The 26,926-nt window shown below is 47.5% G+C and overlaps 1 protein-coding gene across 1 annotated transcript; it reads left to right on the top strand.

Moving 5' to 3' along the window:
- The first annotated feature begins 255 nt into the window (after nt 1–255).
- LOC129858985 (myotubularin-related protein 6-like) lies at nt 256–26,166 on the top strand. The gene is made up of 14 exons (XM_055928263.1): nt 256–574; nt 11,144–11,263; nt 14,494–14,656; nt 14,871–15,028; nt 15,169–15,297; nt 19,668–19,802; nt 19,895–20,027; nt 20,123–20,232; nt 22,382–22,507; nt 24,342–24,485; nt 24,561–24,667; nt 24,792–24,926; nt 25,362–25,488; nt 25,581–26,166. Exons 1-14 carry the CDS (start codon nt 551–553, stop codon nt 25,893–25,895), a joined length of 1,926 nt encoding a protein of 641 aa, XP_055784238.1. The 5' UTR covers nt 256–550; the 3' UTR covers nt 25,896–26,166.
- The last annotated feature ends 760 nt before the right edge of the window (nt 26,167–26,926 follow it).

The raw sequence follows: 26,926 nt of genomic DNA, 5'->3' as shown, positions 1-26,926 counted from the left end.
TCAGAGTGACTACAATTGCACTAGAACTGTTTATTTTTTGTAAATATTTTTTGTATTTTCTCGTTAATACCTGCGTTCTGTTTTGTATGATGTTAGAATGTAAATTGTTGATCTGTATTTTAAATGTAAAAAAAATAAAAAGACTTGAGTTCGAGTTGGAATTCCGTGTTGGATGACCGGAAGTCGGAACTCGTTTTTTTTTTCGAGTTGCCCCTTTTGAATTTACTGATGTCTGAAGTCGGAGTTTTCTGAGTTCTCAGTTGTTTTGAACGCGGCATTGCTCATCACTGGTTAGAAACTAAATGTCCCATAATGCCTGGTGTGGTTGTAGTCCGTAGCGGAGAAGTACGCCCAAGCAGGAAGTGCTGTAAAGAGAGGATAGCTAGCATCTACTGAAAACATACACAATCGTGAACTCTCAACGAATGCCGGTAGCAAGTAAAAAAAGCAATCAAATAACATCAGCTTGCCGCACCTTGATAGTCGATGTGCGAGCCATATCACCGGTCATCTGTTTATATCGTTGCTTGCACTGACAGCTGTCAGCGAAATGGAACATATCCGAACGCCAAAGGTAAGAAAGCTAACGTTAACTAACTTGCGTAGCTATTTTTCTACCACCCAGCAAAAACATTTAAAATGCATGCTATGTAGTTAGCTAGCTATTAATAATGACTTGCTATGCAATAACGAATGGTGCGTTGACAGTGGTGTCCAAATAGATATAGGATAATATTGCAAGGGTGGCTAGTTAGCCAGCCAGCTTTCTAATGTGTGTTCAGGGGTGTGTTTTGAATTATTTTTGTTGTATTAATAATATTGAATCTCTCCTCAGACTAATATTATTCTGTTTGTCCTGTGCATACCTTTGCCACTGTTCCACCCCTTGTGTATTGCTGTCATGGTGTATTTGTAATTTGCAATGTAATCCGTTACAAATTTAAGTTTGTTCCACCTGAGCGAGTCTGACCTCAAGTCAGAGACCACTATGATGACACACCAAATGTGTTTGATGGATTGCGGGAAAAGTGCAGGAATAGGTTTTTGTAGGCTGCAGTCCAAGCTATGTCTTCCAATGTTACGACTGCTGTCGGCATCCAAAGATTAACCAACTTGAATAAACACTTAAGGATGACAGCAGTGGTGTAGTCTACAACGTTATTTGTCACATGCGCCGAATACAACAGGTGTATGTATACCTTACAGTGAAATGCTTACTTACAAGCCCTTAACCAACAATGCATGTAAAAAAAAAAATACATAAAAAGAAGTAAGAGATACGAATAACAGATAATTAAAGAGCAGCAGTAAATAACAATAGCGGTGCTATATACAGGGGGTACCGGTACAGAGTCAATGTGCGGGGGCACCGGTGTCAAGGTAATATGTACATGTAGGTAGAGTTATTAAAGTGACTATGCATAGATTATAAACAGAGAGTAGCAGCAGCGTGGAAGAGGGGGACACAATGCAAATAGTCAGGGTAGCCATTTGATTAGCTGTTCAGGAGTCTTATGGCTTGGGGGTAGAAGCTGTTTAGAAGCCTCTTGGACCTACACTTGGTGCTCTGGTACCGCTTGCCATGCGGTAGCAGAGAGAACAGTCTATGACTAGGGTGGCTGGAGTCTTTGACAATTTTTAGGGCCTTTCTCGGACACCGCCTGGTATAGAGGTCCTGGATAGCAGGAAGCTTGGCCATGGTGATGTACTGGGCCGCACGCACTACCCTCTGTAGTGCCTAGCTGTCGGAGGCCGAGCAGTTGCCATACCAGGCAGTGATACAACCCCTTCTTGATGCTCTCGATGGCGCAACTGTAAAACCTGAGGACTCATGCCACATCTTTTCAGTCTCCTGAGGGGGAATAGGTTTTGTTGAGCCCTCTTCACAACTATATTGGTGTGCTTGGACCATGTTAGTTTGTTGGTGATGTGGATGCCAAGGAATTTGAAGCTCTCAACCTGCTCGACTACAGCCATGTCGATGGGAAATGGGGTGTGCTCTGTCCTCTTTTTCCAGTAGTCCACTATCATCTCCTTTGTCTTGATCACGTTGAGGGAGAGGTTGTTTGCCTCCCTATAGGCTGTCTCATTGTTGTCGGTGATCAGACTGACCGCTGTTGTCATCAGCAAACTTAATGATGGTGTTGGAGTCGTGCCTGGCCGTGCAGTCATGAGTGAACAGGGAGTACAGGAGGGGACTGAGCACGGACTACTGAGCGGCCCCCGTGTTGAGGATCAGCGTGGTGGATGTGTTGTTACCTACCCTTACCACCTGCGAGCGGCCCGTCAGTAAGTCCATGATCCATTTCCAGATGGAGGTGTTTAGTCCCAGGGTCCTTAGCTTAGTGATGAGGTTAGAGGGCACTATGGTGTTAAACACAGAGCTGTAGTCAATGAATAGCATTCTTACATAGGTGTTCCTTTTGTCCAGGTGTGAAAGGACAGTGTGGAGTGCAGTAGAGATTACATCATCTGTGGATCTGTTGGGGCGGTATGCAAATTGGAGTGAGTCTAGGGTTTCTGGGCTAATGGTGTTGATGTGAGCCATTACCAGCCTTTCAAAGCATTTCATGGCTACAGACTTGTGCTACGAGTTGGTTGTAATTTAGGCAGGTTACCTTAGTGTTCTTGGGCACATGTACTATGGTGGTCTGCTTGAAACATGTTGGTATTACAGACTGTCAGGGAGAGGTTGAAAATGTCGGTGAAGACACTTGCCATTTGGTCAGCTCATGTTCGGAGTACATGTCCTGGTAATCTGTCTGACCCTGCGGCCTTGTGGATGTTGACCTGTTTAAAGGTCTTACTCACATCGGCTGCGGAGAGCGTGATCACACTGTCGTCCAGAACAGCTGATCATGCATGTTTCAGTGTTTCTTGCCTCAACGTGAGCATAGAAGTTATTTAGCTTGTCTGGTAGGCTCGTGTCACTGGGTAGCTCGCGCCTGTGCTTCCCTTTGTAGTCTGTAATAGTTTGCAAGCCCTGCCACATCCGACGAGCATCGGAGCCGGTGTAGGGTGATTCGATCTTAGTCCTGTATTGACGCTTTGCCTGTTTGATGGTTCGTTGGAGGGCATATAGGGATTTCTTATAAGCTTCCGGGTTAGAGTCCTGCTCCTTGAAAGCAGCAGCTCTACCCTTTAGCTCAGTGTGAATGTTGCCTGTAATCCATGGCTTCTGGTTGGGGTATATACGTACAGTCACTTTGGGGACGATGTCCTCAATGCACTTTTTGATAAAGCCAGTGACTGATGTGGTGTACAATGCCATCAGAAGAATCCCGGAACATATTCTAGTGTGTGCTACCAAAACAGTCCTGTAGTTTAGCATCTGCTTCATCTGACTGAGTCACTGGTGCTTCCTGCTTTAATTTTAGCTTGTAAGCAGGAATCAGGAGGAAAGAATTATGGTCAGATTTGCCAAATGGATGGTGAGGGAGAGCTTTGTACACGTCTCTGTGTGTGGAGTGAAGGTGGTCTAGAATTTTCCCTCTGGTTGCACATTTAACATGCTGGTAGAAATGAGGTGAAACAGATTTAATTTTCCCTACATTAAAGTCCCCAGCCACTAGGAGCGCCGTTTCTGGATGAGCGTTTTCCTGTTTGCTTATGGCCATATACAGCTCATTGAGTGCGGTTTTTGTGCCAGCATCAGTCTGTGGTGGTATGTAGACAGCTACGAAAAATACAGATTAGATCTCTCTAGGTAGATAGTGTGGTCTACAGCTTATCTTCTTATGGATAGGGGGCAGCATTTTCACGTTTGGATGAAAAGCGTGCCCAGAGTAAACTGCCTGCTACTCAGTCCCAGTTGCTAATATATGCATATTATTAGTAGATTTGGATAGAAAACACTCTGAAGTTTCTAAAACTGTTTGAATGATGTCTGTGAGTATAACAGAATACAGGTCGACCGATTAATCGGAATGGCCGATTTTAAATAGGGTCGATTTTCAAGTTTTCGTAACAATCGGAAATCGGTAATTTTGCACCTTTTTATTTAACTAGGCAAGTCAGTTAAGAACACATTCTTATTTTCAATGACGGCCTAGGAACGATGGGTTAACTGCCTTGTTCAGGGGAAGAACGACAGATTTTTACCTTGTCAGCTCAGGGATTCAATCTTGCAACCTTACGGTTAACTAGTCAAACGCTCTAACCACCTGCCTCACGAGGAGCCCGCTTGTTACACGAATGCAGTAAGAAGCCAAAGTAAGTTGCTAGCTAGCATTAAACTTATCTTATAAAAAACAATCAATCAATCAATCATAATCACTAGTAATAACTACACATGGTTGATGATATTACTAGTTTATCTAGCGTGTCAAAAGAACACAGACCCTGGACAGAGGAACTCTGCCTAGAAGGCCAGCATCCCGGAGTTGACTCTTCACTGTTGACGTTTAGACTGGTGTTTTGCGGGTACTATTTAATGAATCTAGACACTCTTATGTACTTGTCCTCTTGCTCAGTTGTGTACTGGGGCCTCCCACTCCTCTTTCTATTCTGGTTAGAGCCAGTTTGCGCTGTTCTGTAAATAAAGTAGGACACAGCGTTGTACAAGTTCTTCAGTTTCTTGGAAATTTCTTGCATTGAATAGCCTTCCTTTCTCAGAACAAGAATAGACTGATGAGTTTCAGAAGAAAGTTCTTTGTTTCTGGCCATTTTGAGCCTGTAATCGAACCTACAAATGCTGACGCTCCAGATTCTCATTTAGTCTAAAGTAGGCCTGTTTTATTCCTTCTTTAATCAGAACAACATTTTTCAGCTGTGCTAACATAATTGCAAAAGGGTTTTCTAATGATCAATTAGCCTTTTAAAATGATAAACTTGGATTAGCTAACACAAAGTGCCATTGGAACACAGGAGTGATGGATACTGATAATGGGCCTCTGTACACCTATGTAGATATTCCATAAAAAAACTGTCGTTTCCAGCTACAGTAGTCATTTACAACATTAACAATGTCTACACTGTATTTCTGATCAGTTTGATGTTATCTTAATGGACAAAAAAAGTGCTTTTCTTTAAAAAACAAAGACATTTCTAAGTGACTGAACTTTTGAACACGCGTGTGTGTGTGTGTGTCTCGTTTTGGTCCCAGGAAAAGTGGATTCTGCTGCACGGCCTGGTCTTTAGAATGGCCTGTAGAATGGTCTATAGGAGGGTATTTAGAATGAGTTTAATTGTCTATTAGGCTCGCGTTTTGGGTGGTCATTCAGAACAAGGGGGAGCAACTTGGTGAATCCACTGTGGACATAGATAACTTACACACTTTATCATGTAACTCAGTCAATCCACTGTGGACATAGATAACTTACACACTTTATCATGTAACTCAGAGGAGATGGACTTCTTGGTTTACTCTCGGTTGTCTCTTCACTATGGCGCTTAATAACTGTGTGATGTGCCAGTGACCTGTTTTTGTAGCGAGCCGCCTCGTGTTTTTTTTTGTCCTCCTTGGCTCAAACACGATATTAGATTTGTTAGACTAGCTTGCGTGTTTCCTGGTAATGCATTTAGTGTGACGGATCATGGGGCCACCATTTACGTCAAAGGAGCATTTTGTTATTGTTTCATCTGTGGATTTGTCCTTCAAACAGCTGCATATTTATCAAGATATCAAAGTGTCACCAACTAAAAGGTAAACACTAGGTCTATAGCAAATGCAGCATATTGCATTCATTTTTCACATGTAAATAGCTCTTTTCAGTAGTGCTCAAAGCCATTCCATGAGCGCAGCATTTATTTTTCAACTGGAGTCAATGAGCCCAATCAGTCCTCCATGACAAAGCAAAGTTGACTATTTTCCTCATGCTATAGTGAGTGACAACCACTGTTTTCTCAGGCTCAAAGCTTTCATGCTGGTGTAGCTGGTGTAGCTTAATAAAAAGCCGGATTGAAGAGCCAACGCAGTCCTTTTTGGAGGGTCATTTTTCAGCAACTATTAAAAAAAAGTACTTCCGGGTCAGGTAATTTCAAAATAAAAATCCCCCACGTAATAGTCTAAATGTGTCAATAGCCTGTATTTATTCATCTAAACATTAACAATGATTCATATTTAAGTGACATTTGCATTACATTTGGGTTTTTAAACATGTTCCAAGGTCAATGCATGCCCCCAATGGGAATCAATAGCAAAAACTATTCTGGGTGCTGCAGTAAAAGTGTTGTAGGGAATACTCTGTACAACAAGATCCTGGGGGCAGAGCCCAAAAGACTGCAGACAGGAAACACCTACAGGCGACCACACCCACCCTTTCACCTGGACAAAACAAAGAAGTCTGAACTGACACTCCTAGGGTGTGGTTGTTTTGTTCAGGTGAAAGGGTGGGAGGGGTTGCCTGCAGGGGTGTTTCCCATCTGCTGTATTTTGGACTCTGCCCCCAGAACAATGTTTGATCTCTTAAAGCACAAAGACAGTCAGCCCCTGATATTTGGTTCATGGTTGCAATAAAGTGGATCATGCAAATATCCGGACCGGAGCAAGGAAATATAATGTATTACATTGGGACGGCAATGCACTTAGGATAAATGGTAAACAGAACAGACCGAGTCATCAGCTTGACTTCAGGCCAAGAACCAACCGTTTCTTCCCTCATCCTCTTTTTTCCATCTCCTTTAGCCTATACACACACACACACACACACTTCCTGTTCTTCTGTTTTCTGCCAGTCCTTGACTGAGTTGACTGATCGCCATCCTGTGGAGTTGCCTAGCGCCAGGCGGGTTGCTGGGAGACAGAGAGAGACCTTTTCAAAGAGAGAGAATAGGCTATTTGTCTATATTCAGTCAAGTGTTCTAAATGATGTCATTAAAGTGAGACATAACCTACAAGGTGTGAAGACAAAAGGCTACAGAGTTAAGTTATTCATCTTGTAACCAGTCAGTCAGTGTTTTACCCTGGTCCCACTGACCCAATGTTCTGCTGATGTTAAAGCTGTGGCATTGTTAACGAGGACATGGTAGTAGGTATTTTCCAATACTAATGCGGTATACAAAGTGCATGGTGTTTTCCAATACTAAAACCATGAAATTACTACATTGGAAGGACATTCCATAGTGCAAGTCAAAACCATTCAACAATCTGAGTTGAGGTGGATGAGAAGTTGAGCTTCACCAGCCGTGTAGAGAACCTTGTCAGGAACAAGCTGTGTATTGGCTTTTATTACCAGCACAAGGCTTGTTTTTTCCTTTACTGCTTGAAAGGAGTTGATTCGTTGTACTTTTCTCTCTGTGTTAGACCATGGTGATACTATTTCTGTACAAGTCTCCAGCTCTACTCTGCAGGCTCTTGACTCTGTGTATCATGCAGCCCTTCGTTTGTCACCATTCAGAGACGTCTAACTCACCGCTGTGATCTCTACAGTGCTGTCGGGTGGACATCACTAGCAACACGCAGGCTCAAACACTGCTATATTCTTATTTATTAAAACTGCCATTGTATCTATTCTCTCTTCTCGCTTGAAATGAAAAGCCATACAAGCTCAGAGCTCATGCTAACAGCTCTGAATATGTTACCAGAGCATGGAAACAGGTCCTTTTCTTACTTAACCTCCTGGTGGTGGATTTCCCTCCCAGCCAACCTACAGGTCCTTTTCTTACTCAGCCTCCTGGTGGTGGATTTCCCTCCCAGCCAACCTACAGGTCCTTTTCTTACTCAGCCCCCTGGTGCTGGATTACCCTCCCAGCCAACCTACAGGTCCTTTTCTTACTCAGCCCCCTGCTGCTGGATTTCCCTCCCAGCCAACCTACAGGTCCTTTTCTTACTCAGCCTCCTGGTGGTGGATTTTCCTCCCAGCCAACCTACAGGTCCTTTTCTTACTCAGCCCCCTGGTGGTGGATTACCCTCCCAGCCAACCTACAGGTCCTTTTCTTACTCAGCCTCCTGGTGGTGGATTTCCCTCCCAGCCAACCTGCAGGTCCTTTTCTTACTCAGCCCCCTGGTGGTGGATTACCCTCCCAGCCAACCTACAGGTCCTTTTCTTACTCAGCCCCCTGGTGGTGGATTTCCCTCCCAGCCAACCTACAGGTCCTTTTCTTACTCAGCCCCCTGGTGGTGGATTACCCTCCCAGCCAACCTGCAGGTCCTTTTCTTACTCAGCCCCCTGGTGGTGGATTTCCCTCCCAGCCAACCTGCAGGTCCTTTTCTTACTCAGCCCCCTGCTGCTGGATTTCCCTCCCAGCCAACCTACAGGTCCTTTTCTTACTCAGCCTTCTGGTGCTGGATTACCCTCCCAGCCAACCTACAGGTCCTTTTTTTACTCAGCCCCCTGGTGCTTGATTTCCCTCCCAGCCAACCTACAGGTCGTTTTCTTACTCAGCCTTCTGGTGCTGGATTTCCCTCCCAGCCGACCTACAGGTCCTTTTCTTACTCAGCCCCCTGGTGGTGGATTTCCCTCCCAGCCAACCTACAGGTCCTTCTCTTACTCAGCCTTCTGGTGCTGGATTTCCCTCCTAGCCAACCTACAGGTCCTTTTCTTACTCAGCCTTCTGGTGCTGGATTACCCTCCCAGCCGACCTACAGGTCCTTTTCTTACTCAGCCTTCTGGTGCTGGATTACCCTCCCAGCCAACCTACAGGTCCTTTTCTTACTCAGCCCCCTGGTGCTATTTTCCCTCCCAGCCAACCTACAGGTCCTTTTCTTACTCAGCCCCCTGGTGCTGTATTTCCCTCCCAGCCAACCTACAGGTCCTTTTCTTACTCAGCCTTCTGGTGCTGGATTTCCCTCCCAGCCAACCTACAGGTCCTTTTCTTACTCAGCCTTCTGGTGCTGTATTACCCTCCCAGCCAACCTACAGGTCCTTTTCTTACTCAGCCTTCTGGTGCTGTATTACCCTCCCAGCCAACCTACAGGTCCTTTTCTTACTCAGCCCCCTGGTGGTGGATTTCCCTCCCAGCCAACCTGCAGGTCCTTTTCTTACTCAGCCCCCTGGTGGTGTATTACCCTCCCAGCCAACCTACAGGTCCTTTTCTTACTCAGCCTTCTGGTGCTCTATTACCCTCCCAGCCAACCTACAGGTCATTTTCTTACTCAGCCCCCTGGTGGTGGATTTCCCTCCCAGCCAACCTGCAGGTCCTTTTCTTACTCAGCCCCCTGGTGGTGGATTACCCTCCCAGCCAACCTACAGGTCCTTTTCTTACTCAGCCCCCTGGTGGTGGATTTCCCTCCCAGCCAACCTATAGGTCCTTTTCTTACTCAGCCCCCTGGTGGTGGATTTCCCTCCCAGCCAACCTGCAGGTCCTTTTCTTACTCAGCCCCCTGCTGCTGGATTTCCCTCCCAGCCAACCTACAGGTCCTTTTCTTACTCAGCCTTCTGGTGCTGGATTACCCTTCCAGCCAACCTACAGGTCGTTTTCTTACTCAGCCTTCTGGTGCTGGATTACCCTCCCAGCCAACCTACAGGTCCTTTTCTTACTCAGCCCCCTGGTGCTTGATTTCCCTCCCAGCCAGCCTACAGGTCCTTTTCTTACTCAGCCCCCTGGTGCTATTTTCCCTCCCAGCCAACCTACAGGTCCTTTTCTTACTCAGCCTCCTGGTGGTGGATTTCCCTCCCAGCCAACCTACAGGTCCTTTTCTTACTCAGCCCCCTGGTGGTGGATTTCCCTCCCAGCCAACCTACAGGTCCTTTTCTTACTCAGCCCCCTGGTGGTGGATTTCCCTCCCAGCCAACCTACAGGTCCTTTTCTTACTCAGCCCCCTGGTGCTAGATTCCCCTACCAGCCAACCTACAGGTCCTTTTCTGACTCAGCCCCCTGGTGCTAGATTCCCCTCCCAGCCAACCTACAGGTCCTTTTCTTACTCAGCCTCCTGGTGCTAGATTCCCCTCCCAGCCAACCTACAGGTCCTTTTCTTACTCAGCCCCCTGGTGGTGGATTTCCCTCCCAGCCAACCTACAGGTCCTTTTCTTACTCAGCCCCCTGGTGGTGGATTTCCCTCCCAGCCAACCTACAGGTCCTTTTCTTACTCAGCCTCCTGGTGGTGGATTTCCCTCCCAGCCAACCTACAGGTCCTTTTCTTACTCAGCCCCCTGGTGCTGGATTTCCCTCCCAGCCGACCTACAGGTCCTTTTCTTACTCAGTATCCTGGTGGTGGATTTCCCTCCCAGCCGACATACAGGTCCTTTTCTTACTCAGCCCCCTGGTGGTGGATTTCCCTCCCAGCCAACCTACAGGTCCTTTTCTTACTCAGCCCCCTGGTGCTGGATTTCCCTCCCAGCCGACATACAGGTCCTAGTGTCCCTGGAGGAGGTCAAAGGACAAATAGAGGAACAGGTTGTTTAGACATGTAGTTGGTTCTAGATGTCACCTGATGTCACTAGTTTGCGTTGTCTTATGTAAGGAAGCATGTTTTACTTTACACATGCCTGCACACACACACACACACACACACACACACACACACACACACACACACACACACACACTGTTTGTTTGCTGTTGTATTTGTGCTGTTTCCAGTATCTTCTGTCTGTTTTGTCTTAATTCAAAAACATGTTTTTTTATCTCAGCCCCCGTCCCCACAGGAGGCCTTTTGCCGTCATTGTAAATAAGAATTAGTTCTTAATTGACTTTCCTAGTTAATTATTTTCTTGGATCTATGTTTTTGAGTGAATGAGGGAGAAAGGGCGAGAGGGAGAAAGAGGGAGAAAGAGAGATATTAACAGTGCGTTCATGTGTGGGAGCTGAGATGAGCTGAGGGAAGTTTATTGAAATTCCAGTAACAGGTGACACAGCCACTCCAAAGCTCTTCTATATATACAGCTGTCATTCATAATTGCCAGCCTTTCTTTCTGGCTAAGTGGCTAATGCTCTGCTTGTTGTATAACTGACAACAAGTACTGTGTCTGACACATCTATATAGATTGCCAGCTGCGTATCCTATTTCTGTGTGTGTGGGTGGGGGTCATTGTTTACCTGGGTTTTAACCGTTGTTTACCTGTGGGTGGGGGTCATTGTTTACCTGGGTTCTAACCGTTGTTTACCTGTGGGTGGGGGTCATTGTTTACCTGGGTTCTAACCGTTGTTTACCTGTGGGTGGGGGTCATTGTTTACCTGGGTTCTAACCGTTGTTTACCTGTGTGTGGGGGTCATTGTTTACCTGGGTTCTAACCGTTGTTTACCTGTGTGTGTACTTGTGCAGGTGGAGCAGGTGCGTCTGTTGGACCGCTTCAGTAACAAGTCGACCAGCGGGACGCTGCACCTGACGGCTACACACCTCATCTTCGTGGAGAGCAATGCCGACGCGGCACAGGAGATCTGGGTGAGAAGGACCTTTATTCAATGCAGAATACACCTTATCTCACACAGACCTCTGAATTCAGAATGTAGGACTTCCTTTAGCTCCTGCTTGACACACACATCTACAGTGTACTTTGATACATGGGTGTTTTGATTGTGTGGGTGTATTGTTGTCAGTCTAGCGGTGAAAGATAATTACTGTTGCAACACCGTGGGAACTGGGTTCAGCCTTCCTCACGTGACAACTGTTGCTACAATAACCTGCCGGCCCAGCCTTGTCTCCCGTCGCCTTGGTAACCTGTTGACAGTGCTAGGTGGAAAGGGAAGGAGGGAGAGGTAGTAGGAATGGCCTAGGCTGAGCAGCTGAATCAGGTGTGTTAGTTGGTGCTGGGCTGGAGCCTGGAACACAAGTCTGTAAACCCTGTGGCTCTTCAGGGCTTTCAGTCACATCTCTGGTCTATGAAGTTACAGTCTACAGTGTGATTTCAGCAGAGAAACTGCTGCCAAAGTTCCTACACAATTCCTTCCTCTTCTACTGTTGAGCACAGGGAAAGTATGTGTGTAGGAGTTAATTTGGTAGCTAGCTGTCAGTCAGCATTTGAAGTCTCTCCTCTCTCTCCAAGGGGCTTTATTGGCATGGGAAACATGTTTACATCGCCAAAGCAAGTGAAATGCATAAACAAAAGAGAAATAAACAATCAGAAAGTAACAGTGAACATTACACTCACTCAAGTTTTAAAATAATGTAGACATTTCAAATATTATATTGGCTACAGTGTTATAAAAATGTGCAAATAGTTGAAGTATGAAAGGGAAAATAATTAAACAGATAAATATAGTTTGTATTTACAATGGTGTTTGTTCTTCATTGGTTGCCCTTTTCTTGTGGCAACAGGTCACAAATCTTGCTGCTGTGATGTCACACTGTGGTATTTCACCCAGTAGATATGGGAGTTTGTCAAGCTTGGATTTGTTTTCAAATTCTTTGTGGATCTGTGTAATCTGAGGGAAATATGTCTCTCTAATATGGTCATACATTGGCCAGGAGGTTAGGAAGTGCAGCTCAGTTTCCACCTCATTTTGTGGGCAGTGAGCACACTTCTCTTGAGAGCCATGTCTGCCTACGACGGCCTTTCTCAATAGCAAGGCTATGCTCACTGAGTCTGTACATAGTCAAAGTTTTCCTTAAGTTTGGGTCAGGTATTCAGTCACAGTGGTCAGGTATTCTGCCACGGTGTACTCTGTTTAGGGCCAAATAACATTCCTGTTTGCTGTTTTTTTGTTAATTACTTGACACATTGGAAATAATTATCTTTTAGTTTTCTCATGATTTGGTTGGGTCTAATTGTGTTGCTGTCTTTGGGCTCTGGGGTCTGTTTGTGTTGGTGAACAGAGCCCAAGAACCAGCTTGCTTAGGGGACTCTTCTCCAGGTTCATCTCTCTGTTGGGTTCTGAAAATATGAAATATACTTAATCATGTTACTGAGAGGAGAATGTATAATGTTTACATTCTGTCTGGATATGTTATTGTTTAGCCATATGTTATTGTTTAGCCATCTGTTATTGTTAGCCATCTGTTATTGTTTAGCCATCTGTTATTGTTAGCCATCTGTTATTGTTTAGCCATCTGTTATTGTTTAGCCATCTGTTATTGTTAGCCATCTGTTATTGTTTAGCCATCTGTTATTGTTAGCCATCTGTTATTGTTAGCCATCTGTTATTGTTAGCCATCTGTTATTGTTTAGCCATCTGTTATTGTTAGCCATCTGTTATTGTTAGCCATCTGTTATTGTTAGCCATCTGTTATTGTTAGCCATCTGTTATTGTTTAGCCATCTGTTATTGTTTAGGCATCTGTTATTGTTTAGCCATCTGTTATTGTTAGCCATCTGTTATTGTTAGCCATCAGGGATCCTACGGGAGGTGAAAAGACAGTCTGGTACGAGTCAACATGACAGCTGTGAGTTGGGGAGGAGTGAGCACTTTGGGGCAGGGGGCAGGTCAGATGAAGTGAGGAAGAACAGATATCACTAAGGTTCTGTCTAGCAACAGAGATGCATTGGCTGATCAGACGTGTAGGAGGAGACTCGGCCTAGAAGAAAGGGTTACATATCAGGGCTTGTGTGAATGTCTTATGCAGCTGTATCGACCCAATGGGTGAATAAACTTGGTTTGAGCTTTAATAAGCGTCCGTGAGTTTTAATAGGTTCATTTAGAACCCGACAAAGGTTTGGGAATCGCTTCCTTTTAGGTGGTTGTAGAATTTAGCGGCTCTTTTCTGAATTTTGATAATTAGCAGGTATTGACCTAAATCTGCTCTGCATGCATTATTTGATGTTTTACGTTGTACAGAGAATATCTTTGCAGAATTCTGCATGCAGTCTCAATTTGATTTTTTGTCCAATTTTGTGAATTCTTGGTTGGTGAGCGGACCCCAGATCTCACAACCATAAATGGCAATGGGTTCTGTAACTGATTCAAGTATTTTTAGCCAGATCCTAATTGGGATGTCCTTTTGATTGCATAGATGGCTGTTCTTGCCTTTTCTCTCAGATCGTTCACAGCTTTGTGGAAATGACCTGTGGTGCTGATGTTTAAGCCGAGGAATGTATATTTTTGTGTGTGTTCTTGGGCAACAGTGTCTTGATGGAATTTGTATTTGTGGTTCTGGCAACTGGACCTTTTTTGGAACACCATTATTTTGGTCTTACTGAGATTTACTGTCAGGGGCCAGGTCTGACAGAAACTGTGCAGAAGATCTAGGTGCTGCTGTAGGCCCTCCTTGGTTGGTGACAGAAGCACCAGAGCATCAGCAAACAGTAGACATTTGACTTCATATTCTAGTAGGGTGAGACCGGGTGCTGCAGACTGTTCTAGTGCCCTTGTCAATTCGTAGATAAGTGTTGATGAGGGTTAAGCTGCAACCCCCCCCCCCACCCCCCCCCAGCACTGAGGAAATCTGTTTTTGTTTTTCACATAATAACTTCCCAGGATTAAAGTCCCTATAGAGTTGTGGGTTATCTAATATGCATTCACACACTGCTGGCATACAGAAAGATATATGATGATCTATACTGATTGCGATGAGCTTGTGTGTGTGAAGTGTGTGTGTGTGAAATGTTTAATAGAGCGAGAGAATAAAAGAGAGCCTGTTCCACCTGTTTAAATGACATCAGACTGAACATGTCCAGTATTTAGGCCTTGTGTAATGATCAGTCTTTGTGTGTCATGTCTGTTTTGTGTTCCCCTCCAGATCCTGCACCACCACATAGGGTCAGTGGAGAAGCTGTCGTTGACCACCAGCGGGTGTCCTCTGGTCATCCAGTGTCGTAACTTCAGAGTGGTCCACTTTGTGGTCCAGAGAGAGAGAGACTGTCATGACATCTACAGCTCACTGCTCAGACTGCTACGACCAGGTACCTAATGTTTGTCTGGGTCTCTGTCTTTCAGTGTGTGCAGGATGCTTGAGTCAAGTGAAGTTTCAGAATAATGTTTACATTTTCTCTCTTCCCCTTCTCCTCTCCCTCTTCTCCTTCCTTCCCTCCCTCTCTTTCCTCTGCTCTCCCACCCCTCCCTCCCTCTCTCCTCTGCCTCCTCCTCTCTCTTCTCCATCTATCTCTCCCTTCCTAGTATCCTACGAGGAGCTATATGCGTTCTCCTACAACCCCAAGCAGAACGAGCAGCAGAGAGAGGAGGGGTGGCAGCTCATCGACCTGGGGGCGGAGTTTGAGAGGATGGGCGTCCCCTGCGACCAATGGCAGCTCACTGACGTCAACAGGAACTACAAGGTTGGGGGTGTATCAAAAGTAGATGTTAGGCGTTGGCCCTGTCAGAAACAAACCGTTGGTGTCTGCAGATCTAATGGACTAGTGTTGATTGGATGTTTTACACCCTGTCCTATGTAATATTCCCTCTGGTTGTGTTGTAGATATGTGAGACGTATCCCAGGGACCTGTACGTGCCCATCGCAGCCAGTAAGCCCATCATCGTCGGCAGCTCCAAGTTCAGGAGCAAAGGACGCTTCCCTGTCCTCACATACTTCTATCAGGAGAAGAAGGTAACACCTAACCATTACCCAGCGTCCTCCTAACCATTACCCAGCGTCCTCCTAACCATTACCCAGCGTCCTCCTAACCCTTACCCAGCGTCCTCCTAACCCTTACCCAGCGTCCTCCTAACCCTTACCCAGCGTCCTCCTAACCCTTACCCAGCGTCCTCCTAACCCTTACCCAGCGTCCTCCTAACCTTTACCCAGCGTCCTCCTAACCCTTTTTTTTTATTTATTTCACCTTTATTTAACCAGGTAGGCTAGTTGAGAACAAGTTCTCATTTGCAACTGCGACCTGGCCAAGATAAAGCATAGCAGTGTGAACAGACAACAACACAGAGTTACACATGGAGTAAACAATAAACAAGTCAATAACATGGTAGAAAAAATAGAATCTATATACAATGTGTGCAAAAGGCATGAGGTAGGCAATAAATCGAATAATTACAATTTAGCAGATTAACACTGGAGTGATAAATCATCAGATGATCATGTGCAAGAAGAGATACTGGTGTGCAAAAGAGCAGAAAAGTAAATAAATAAAAGCAGTATGGGGGTGAGGTAGGTAAATTGGGTGGGTAGTTTACAGATGGACTATGTACAGCTGCAGCGATCGGTTAGCTGCTCGGATAGCAGATTTTTAAAGTTGTTGAGGGAGATAAAAGTCTCCAACTTCAGAGATTTTTGCAATTCGTTCCAGTCGCAGGCAGCAGAGAACTGGAAGGAAAGGCGTCCAAATGAGGTTTTCGCTTTAGGGATGATCAGTGAGATACACCTGCTGGAGCGCGTGCTACGGGTGGGTGTAGCCATCGTGACCAGTGAACTGAGATAAGGCGGCACTTTGCCTAGCATAGCCTTGTAGATGACCTGGAGCCAGTGGGTCTGACGACGAACATGTAGCGAGGGCCAGCCGACTAGGGCATACAGGTCGCAGTGGTGGGTCGTATAAGGTGCTTTAGTAACAAAACGGATGGCACTGTGATAAACTGCATCCAGTTTGCTGAGTAGAGTATTGGAAGCTATTTTGTAGATGACATCGCCGAAGTCGAGGATCGGTAGGATAGTCAGTTTTACTAGGGTAAGTTTGGCGGCGTGAGTGAAGGAGGCTTTGTTGCGGAATAGAAAGCCGACTCTAGATTTGATTTTGGATTGGAGATGTTTGATATGAGTCTGGAAGGAGAGTTTGCAGTCTAGCCAGACACCTAGGTACTTATAGATATCCACATATTCTAGGTCGGAACCGTCCAGGGTGGTGATGCTAGTCGGGCGTGCGGGTGCAGGCAGCGAACGGTTGAAAAGCATGCATTTGGTTTTGCTAGCGTTTAAGAGCAGTTGGAGGCCACGGAAGGAGTGTTGTATGGCATTGAAGCTCGTTTGGAGGTTAGATAGCACAGTGTCCAGGGAAGGGTCGGAAGTATACAGAATGGTGTCGTCTGCGTAGAGGTGGATCATGGAATCGCCCGCAGCAAGAGCAACATCATTGATGTATACAGAGAAAAGAGTCGGCCCGAGAATTGAACCCTGTGGTACCCTCATAGAGACTGCCAGAGGACCGGACAACATGCCCTCCGATTTGACACACTGAACTCTGTCTGCAAAGTAGTTGGTGAACCAGGCAAGGCAGTCATTAGAAAAACCGAGGCTATTGAGTCTGCCGATAAGAATATGGTGATTGACAGAGTCGAAAGCCTTGGCCTGGTCGATGAAGACGGCTGCACAGTAATGTCTTTTATCGATGGCGGTTATGATATCGTTTAGTACCTTGAGCGTGGCTGAGGTGCACCCGTGACCGGCTCGGAAACCGGATTGCACAGCGGAGAAGGTACGGTGGGATTCGAGATGGTCAGTGATCTGTTTGTTGACTTGGCTTTCGAAGACCTTAGCTAGGCAGGGCAGGATGGATATAGGTCTGTAACAGTTTTGGGTCCAGGGTGTCTCCCCCTTTGAAGAGGGGGATGACAGCGGCAGCTTTCCAATCCTTGGGGATCTCAGATGATACGAAGGAGAGGTTGAACAGGCTGGTAATAGGGGGTGCGACAATGGCAGCGGACAGTTTCAGAAATAGGGGGCCCAGATTGTCAAGCCCAGCTGATTTGTATGGGTCCAGGTTTTCCAGCTCTTTCAGAACATCTGCTATCTGGATATGGGTAAAGGAGAAGCTGGGGAGGCTTGGGCGAGTAGCAGCGGGGGGGGCGGGGCTGTTGGCCAAGGTTGGAGTCGCCAGGTGGAAGGCATGGCCAGCCATTGAGAAATGTTTGTTGAAGTTTTCGATTATCACGGACTTAACACGGTCACCACTGATATCTAGCCTCAGTGCAGTGGGCAGCTGGGAGGAGGTGCTCTTGTTTTCCATGGACTTTACAGTATCCCAGAACTTTTTGGAGTTAGAGCTACAGGATGCAAATTTCTGCTTGAAAAAGCTGGCCTTTGCTTTCCTGACTGACTGCGTGTATTGGTTCCTGACTTCCCTGAACAGTTGCATATCACGGGGGCTCTTCGATGCTATTGCAGTTCGCCACAGGATGTTTTTGTGCTGGTCGAGGGCAGTCAGGTCTGGAGTGAACCAAGGGCTATATCTGTTCTTGGTTCTGCATTTTTTGAACGGAGCATGCTTGTCTAATATGGTGAGGAAGTAACTTTTAAAGAATGACCAGGCATCCTCAACTGACGGGATGAGGTCAATATCCTTCCAGGGTACCCGGGCCAGGTCGATTAGGAAGGCCCTTACCCAGCGTCCTCCTAACCCTTACCCAGCGTCCTCCTAACCCTTACCCAGCGTCCTCCTAACCCTTACCCAGCGTCCTCCTAACCCTTACCCAGCGTCCTCCTAACCCTTACCCAGCGTCCTCCTAACCCTTACCCAGCGTCCTCCTAACCCTTACCCAGCGTCCTCCTAACCCTTACCCAGCGTCCTCCTAACCCTTACCCAGCGTCCTCCTAACCCTTACCCAGCGTCCTCCTAACCCTTACCCAGCGTCCTCCTAACCCTTACCCAGCGTCCTCCTAACCCTTACCCAGCGTCCTCCTAACCCTTACCCAGCGTCCTCCTAACCCTTACCCAGCGTCCTCCTAACCCTTACCCAGCGTCCTCCTAACCCTTACCCAGCGTCCTCCTAACCCTTACCCAGGGTCCTCCTAACCCTTTCCCAGCGTCCTCCTAACCCTTACCCAGCGTCCCCCTAACCCTTACCCAGCGTCCCCCTAACCCTTACCTTACCCAGCGTCCCCCTAACCCTTACCTTACCCAGCGTCCCCCTAACCCTTACCTTACCCAGCGTCCCCCTAACCCTTACCTTACCCAGCGTCCCCCTAACCCTTACCTTACCCAGCGTCCCCCTAACCCTTACCTTACCCAGCGTCCCCCTAAACCTTACCTTACCCAGCGGCCCGCTAACCCTTACCTTACCCAGCGGCCCCCTAACCCTTACCCAGCGTCCCCCTAACCCTTACCCAGCGTCCTCCTAACCCTCACCTTACCCAGCTTCCTCCTAACCCTTACCCAGCTTTCTCCTAACCCTTACCTTACCCAGCGTCCCCCTAACCCTTACCTTACCCAGCGTCCTCCTAACCCTTACCTTACCCTGCATCCTCCTAACCCTTACCCAGAGTCCTTCTAACCCTTACCCTACCCAGAGTCCTTCTAACCCTTACCCAGCGTCCCCCTAACCCTTACCTTACCCAACGTCCTCCTATCCCTTACCTTACCCAGCTTCCTCCTAACCCTTACCTTACCCAGCTTCCTCCTAACCCTTACCTTACCCTGCATCCTCCTAACCCTTACCTTACCCAGCTTCCTCCTAACCCTTACCTTACCCAGCTTCCTCCTAACCCTTACCTTACCCAGCTTCCTCCTAACCCTTACCTTACCCAGCTTCCTCCTAACCCTTACCCTACCCAGCTTCCTCCTAACCCTTACCTTACCCAGCTTCCTCCTAACCCTTACCTTACCCAGCATCCTCCTAACCCTTACCTTACCCAGCATCCTCCTAACCCTTACCTTACCCTGCATCCTCCTAACCCTTACCCTACCCAGAGTCCTTCTAACCCTTACCCAGCTTCCTCCTAACCCTTAACTTACCCAGCGTCTTCCTAACATCTTACCTCCATCCCAAACCTACATATAACCCAGTGGAGGCTTCTGAGGGGCGGAAGGCTCATAATAATGTCCAGAACGGAGCAAATGGAATGGCATCAAACAGTTGGAAACCATAGAAACCTTGTGTTTGATGTATTTGATACCATTCCACTGATTCCACTCCAGTCATTAACACAAGCCTGTCCTCCCCAAATAAGGTGCCACCAACCTCCTGTGATATAATCCCTAAAACATCATCAGGTTTGTGTGGCCTAATCTGCATGCTCGTTTCTGCCCCCTGCAGGCAGCGGTGTGTCGGTGCAGCCAGCCTCTCTCTGGGTTCAGCGCGCGATGCCTGGAGGACGAGAGCATGCTGCAGGCCATCAGCAAAGCCAATCACAACAGCCGATTTGTCTACGTCATGGATACCAGGCCCAAGGTACCCAATCCCGACATGGCTAGCTATCTCTTCCCACAAAAGTATGTGGACATTCTCAGTCCCTCTGTGTTCATCTTCCTCCCTCTCTGCAGTTGAATGCCATGGCCAACAGAGCAGCAGGTAAAGGCTACGAGAATGAAGATAACTACTCCAACATCCGCTTCCAGTTTGTGGGGATCGAGAACATCCACGTGATGAGGACCAGCCTACAGAAACTACTGGAAGGTTGGTTACTCTCAAACTCGCTCAAACTCGCTCGCTCACTCACTCACTCACTCACTCACTCAGACTCCCTCTACCTCTCTCTCTGTCTCTCTTAGTGGTGGGAACTCGTTCTCTGTCAGTGAATGACTACCTGCTGGGCTTGGAGAGCTCTGGTTGGCTACGACACGTCAAAGCAGTGGTAGACGCAGCCATCTTCCTCACCAAGGTAAGACCCCGGGCCTCCAATCCCCTTCTGCTCTTCAGCTCTAGTTAGTCCCGTCCCCTTCTGCTCTTCAGGTCTAGTTAGTCCCGTCTCCTTCTGCTCTTCAGGTCTAGTTAGTCCCGGCCCCTTCTGCTCTTCAGGTCTAGTTAGTCCCGTCCCCTTCTGCTCTTCAGGTCTAGTTAGTCCCGGCCCCTTCTGCTCTTCAGCTCTAGTTAGTCCCGTCCCCTTCTGCTCTTCAGGTCTAGTTAGTCCCGTCCCCTTCTGCTCTTCAGGTCTAGTTAGTCCCGGCCCCTTCTGCTCTTCAGGTCTAGTTAGTCCCGGCCCCTTCTGCTCTTCAGGTCTAGTTAGTCCCGGCCCCTTCTGCTCTTCAGGTCTAGTTAGTCCCGGCCCCTTCTGCTCTTCAGGTCTAGTTAGTCCCGTCCCCTTCTGCTCTTCAGGTCTAGTTAGTCCCGGCCCCTTCTGCTCTTCAGGTCTAGTTAGTCCCGTCCCCTTCTGCTCTTCAGGTCTAGTTAGTCCCGGCCCCTTCTGCTCTTCAGGTCTAGTTAGTCCCGGCCCCTTCTGCTCTTCAGGTCTAGTTAGTCCCGGCCCCTTCTGCTCTTCAGGTCTAGTTAGTCCCGGCCCCTTCTGCTCTTCAGGTCTAGTTAGTCCCGGCCCCTTCTGCTCTTCAGGTCTAGTTAGTCCCGGCCCCTTCTGCTCTTCAGGTCTAGTTAGTCCCGGCCCCTTCTGCTCTTCAGGTCTAGTTAGTCCCGGCCCCTTCAGGTCTAGTTAGTCCCGGCCCCTTCTGCTCTTCAGGTCTAGTTAGTCCCGGCCCCTTCAGGTCTAGTTAGTCCCGGCCCCTTCTGCTCTTCAGGTCTAGTTAGTCCCGGCCCCTTCAGGTCTAGTTAGTCCCGGCCCCTTCTGCTCTTCAGGTCTAGTTAGTCCCGTCCCCTTCAGGTCTAGTTAGTCCCGTCCCCTTCAGGTCTAGTTAGTCCCGTCCCCTTCAGGTCTAGTTAGTCCCGTCCCCTTCAGGTCTAGTTAGTCCCATCCCCTTCAGGTCTAGTTAGTCCCGTCCCCTTCAGGTCTAGTTAGTCCCGTCCCCTTCAGGTCTAGTTAGTCCCGTCCCCTTCAGGTCTAGTTAGTCCCGTCCCCTTCAGGTCTAGTTAGTCCCGTCCCCTTCAGGTCTAGTTAGTCCCGTCCCCTTCAGGTCTAGTTAGTCCCGTCCCCTTCAGGTCTAGTTAGTCCCGTCCCCTTCAGGTCTAGTTAGTCCCGTCCCCTTCAGGTCTAGTTAGTCCCGTCCCCTTCAGGTCTAGTTAGTCCCGTCCCCTTCAGGTCTAGTTAGTCCCGTCCCCTTCAGGTCTAGTTAGTCCCGTCCCCTTCAGGTCTAGTTAGTCCCGTTCCCTTCAGGTCTAGTTAGTCCCGTTCCCTTCAGGTCTAGTTAGTCCCGTCCCCTTCAGGTCTAGTTAGTCCCGTCCCCTTCAGGTCTAGTTAGTCCCGTCCCCTTCAGGTCTAGTTAGTCCCACTGATGTTGGAATGTCTTCACTGGACTGTATCCAACAGCTGTTACATGTTTTGATAACGACAAGGGAAGTGATTCATCTTTCACTCTCTCACAATTCAGTTCAAGGGGCTTTATTGGAATGGGAAACAAATGTTAACATTGCCAAAACAAGTGAAGTAGATAAACAATAGTGAAATAAACAATAAAAAATTAACAGTAAACATTACCCTCACAAAAGTTACAAAGAAATAGACATTTCAAATGTAATATATTTTATTTATTTCAGCTTTATTTAACCAGGTAGGACAGTTGAGAACAAGTTCTCATTTACAACTGCGACCTGGCCAAGATAAAGCAAAGCAGTTTGACACAAACAACAACACAGAGTTACACATGGGATAAACAAACGTACAGGCAATAATACAGTGTGTGCAAATTAATTAAGATTAGGGAGGTAAGGCAATAAATAGGCCATAGTGGCGAAGTAATTACAATTTAGCATTTAAACACACAACTTCCATATTATGGCTATTTTCAGTGTTGTAACGATGTACAAAAGGGAAAATAAATAGACATAAATATGGGTTGTATTTACAATGGTGTTTGTTCTTCACTGGTTGCCCTTGTGGTAACAGGTCACATCTCCCCCCCCCCCCCCCCTCCCTCCCTCCACAGGCAGTAACAGTAGAAGGAGCCAGTGTGTTGGTCCATTGTTCAGACGGCTGGGATCGGACAGCCCAGGTCTGCTCTCTGGGAGCTCTGCTCATGGACCCCTACTACCGCACCATCAAAGGCTTTATGGTAGGTCTGTCTACTACCGCACCATCAAAGGCTTCATGGTAGGTCTGTGTACTACCGCACCATCAAAGGCTTCATGGTAGGTCTGTGTAATACTGCACCATCAAAGGCTTTATGGTAGGTCTGTGTAATACCGCACCATCAAAGGCTTCATGGTAGGTCTGTGTACTACCGCACCATCAAAGGCTTCATGGTAGGTCTGTGTAATACCGCACCATCAAAGGCTTCATGGTAGGTCTGTGTAATACCGCACCATCAAAGGCTTCATGGTAGGTCTGTGTAATACCACACCATCAAAGGCTTCATGGTAGGTCTGTGTACTACCGCACCATCAAAGGCTTTATGGTAGGTCTGTCTACTACCGCACCATCAAAGGCTTCATGGTAGGTCTGTGTACTACCGCACCATCAAAGGCTTCATGGTAGGTCTGTGTAATACTGCACCATCAAAGGCTTTATGGTAGGTCTGTGTAATACCGCACCATCAAAGGCTTCATGGTAGGTCTGTGTACTACCGCACCATCAAAGGCTTCATGGTAGGTCTGTGTAATACCGCACCATCAAAGGCTTCATGGTAGGTCTGTGTAATACCGCACCATCAAAGGCTTCATGGTAGGTCTGTGTAATACCACACCATCAAAGGCTTCATGGTAGGTCTGTGTACTACCTCACCATCAAAGGCTTCATGGTAGGTCTGTGTACTACCACACCATCAAAGGCGTCATGGTAGGTCTGTGTAATACTGCGCCATCAAAGGCTTCATGGTAGGTCTGTGTACTACCGCACCATCAAAGGCGTCATGGTAGGTCTGTGTAATACCGCACCATCAAAGGCTTCATGGTAGGTCTGTGTAATACCGCACCATCAAAGGCGTCATGGTAGGTCTGTGTAATACCGCACCATCAAAGGCTTCATGGTAGGTCTGTGTAATACCTCACCATCAGGCTTCATGGTAGGTCTGTGTAATGCCGCACCATCAAAGGCGTCATGGTAGGTCTGTGTACTACCGCACCATCAAAGGCTTCATGGTAGGTCTGTGTAATACCGCACCATCAAAGGCTTCATGGTAGGTCTGTGTAATACTGCACCATCAAAGGCTTCATGGTAGGTCTGTGTACTACCGCACCATCAAAGGCGTCATGGTAGGTCTGTGTAATACTGCACCATCAAAGGCTTCATGGTAGGTCTGTGTAATACCGCACCATCAAAGGCGTCATGGTAGGTCTGTGTAATACTGCACCATCAAAGGCTTCATGGTAGGTCTGTGTACTACCGCACCATCAAAGGCGTCATGGTTGGTCTGTGTAATGCTGCACCATCAAAGGCGTCATGGTAGGTCTGTGTAATACCGCACCATCAAAGGCGTCATGGTAGGTCTGTGTAATGCTGCACCATCAAAGGCGTCATGGTAGGTCTGTGTAATACTGCACCATCAAAGGCGTCATGGTAGGTCTGTGTAATACCACACCATCAAAGGCTTCATGGTAGGTCTGTGTACTACCGCACCATCAAAGGCGTCATGGTAGGTCTGTGTAATGCTGCACCATCAAAGGCGTCATGGTAGGTCTGTGTAATACTGCACCATCAAAGGCGTCATGGTAGGTCTGTGTAATACCACACCATCAAAGGCTTCATGGTAGGTCTGTGTACTACCGCACCATCAAAGGCGTCATGGTAGGTCTGTGTAATACCGCACCATCAAAGGCGTCATGGTAGGTCTGTGTAATACTGCACCATCAAAGGCTTCATGGTAGGACACAACACAACTTCCCTATGCCTGTAGAGATGGGTAAAAGGAATATCATGCCATAAGAAGCCCTGTTCTTTCTGTGGTTCAGGTCCTCATAGAGAAAGACTGGATCTCATTTGGACACAAGTTTGCAGACAGATGTGATCAGTTGGATGGTGACCCCAAGGAGGTGTCGCCAGTCTTCACACAGTTCCTGGAGTGTGTGTGGCAGCTCACGGAACAGTTCCCCCAGGTAGGTGTGTGTGCCAGAATACTCACCACATAGCAGCCATGAGTGACGATGGTGATGATGCCTACTCTTCCTCAGGCGTTTGAGTTCAATGAGTGGCTGCTGCTGCAGATCCATGAACATGTTCACTCCTGTCAGTACGGGAACTTCCTGGCTAACAACCAGAGACGGAGAGAAGAGCTGCAGTGAGTAACATACACACGCACGCACGCACGCACGCACGCACGCACGCACGCACGCACGCACGCACACACACACACACACACACACACACAGTATGCATACTAAACTCGTATCTTCTCCCACCAGACTCAAAGATAGGACTCACTCTCTGTGGGCGTTTCTGTTGAGTGAGGGGCAGAACTACCTAAACCCCGCCTACTGCCCCGCTTACGCAGAGACACACCCCGTCCTAGAACCCTCCACCCTGCCCTGCCACCTCAAGTAAGATCTAGTTGTTTACCTCATCTCGCTCTCTCTCCTTATATCTCTCTTTCAATCTCATCCACTCTATCCTCCTCTTTTCTCTGTCCTTCCCTCAGCTTTGTTACTCCTCTCCTCTCTCTCTTTCTCCTCCTCTCTCTCTTTCTTCTCCTCATCTCTCTCCTTCTCCTCCTCTCTCTCTTTCTTCTCCTCATCTCTCTCCTTCTCCTCCTCTCTCTTTCTTCTCCTCATCTCTCTCCTTCTCCTCATCTCTCTCTTTTTCCTCCTCTTTCTCCTCCTCTCCTCATCTCTTTCTCCTCCTCTCTCTCTTTCTCCTCTCTCGCTCTCTATATATATATATCAACCCTGCCCTACAACCTCACGTGAATGTTACTCCTTAATTTCCCTAATTTCTCTCACTCTCTCACCCCCCCCCCCCCCCCCCCCCCCCGCCAGGTTCTGGAGGAATATGTACCACCAGTTTGATCGTTCCATGCACCCCCGTCAGTCTGTCCTGAAAACTGTTCTCACCCTGAAAGAGAGCAACCGCCAACTGGAAGACACAATAAAGAAACTGGAGGCTGTGAGTACACTCCTTGTTCTCTATCTCTCTCTAGCGCTCTCACCCTCTCTCTCATGACCTCATTTAAACCTGTCTCCTCTCTGTCCCTCCAGAGACTACAGAAGCATGGCATCAGCCCCCCCACCCTAGACCCCCAGGCCCCCCCTAAAGACCAACACACCCTCCCTAACCACACGCGGCCCCACTCCCTCATCCTGGGAGCCCCCCTCAGCCGTAAGGAGGCGCAGCATCAGGAGGAGGTGGGAGAGGAGGCAAAAGAATGCTGCAGTGACACAGAGCGGACAGTAGAGGGAAGCAGTGGTTCAGAGCGCAAGGAGAGCTACGGAGACCTGCAGGGGACATACGGGGCTAAGGTGGAGCCCACTGTGGTCAGCCTGGAGTTTGGAGTGGCCCGCATGACATGCTGAGGCATTGTGGGATACTGGAGGAGGGGAGATTGGACTGGAATGGACGGAGAGATGGGGGGGGGGGGTCTGAGCGATGCGGTGACTGAAGGATGTGTGTCTGTGTGTTGGTGTGATTGGGTGTGTGTTGTGTCCAGCCATATTCCTATGAGGGTGTACTGTATGCCTGTAATGTACGTCTCTGTGGAAAGAGACATTATGGCATTTACTGCACTTAGAAAGGCTGTTTTATGAATGTTGAAAAGCTCTGAAGAGAATAAATGAAAAGATGAAACCGTTTGTTCTGTGTATTATTCAAGTCAGTGACTAAAGCACTGTAGGACCCCTTCCAGACATCCCACTGTCTGCTCTGATCCCTTGATGTTTAAACCATCAGATCCGAGTCGTTGTGGACATCCCATATTTAATGTTCTCAATATTGACATCCTCCCAATGGGACCACAGACAGGTACAGATTTCAGTCCTAAAACTCTTCCATCCTCTGTCAAAGCCAGATCAACTTTGGATAAGCCTGTTTTAACATGTGGATGGCATGATTCCTCTTTAATCTGAATGATGATGGATTCTGAATGCCGACGTTCCTACATCATGTCCAAGTCCAACATTCAGCCATGGACATGTCACTGATGAGATCATCCCACTGGCTCTCTTGCATTGATCGGATAAGCCAATTGGTTACCTCTGTCTGACTGGATAAAGTCATGACCCCATTTTGAAGTCATTACCATGGTAACTCTGGGGTCATGGAACACTAGAGGGGTCACGTGGGGTCAGCAGGAGAGCAAGGAGGCTGTGTGTGTGAGACCGATTTGACAGACTCTTTCTCTATACTATCAGAGTTATTGACCAATCGGGCCCACTTTCTAAGAGGAGAGACACATCGGCCTTCAAGATTCTTCAGACAGTTCTAGACCGTTTTCAGACCATGTTAAATCAGTGAAAACAGCCATCGTTCCCTGACATCCAGCAGGTGGTCACTATAACGCACCGTGGTGACAGTAGTCAATAAGACAGTCTACTGTTGCTTTAAGCCG

The sequence above is a fragment of the Salvelinus fontinalis genome, chromosome 7 (genome assembly GCF_029448725.1).
Source record: "Salvelinus fontinalis isolate EN_2023a chromosome 7, ASM2944872v1, whole genome shotgun sequence".
In the NCBI taxonomy this organism is placed as follows: Eukaryota; Metazoa; Chordata; class Actinopteri; order Salmoniformes; family Salmonidae; genus Salvelinus; species Salvelinus fontinalis.
The sequence above is the reverse complement of the archived record's forward strand: the minus strand, read 5'-3'. Positions and strand labels throughout refer to the sequence as shown.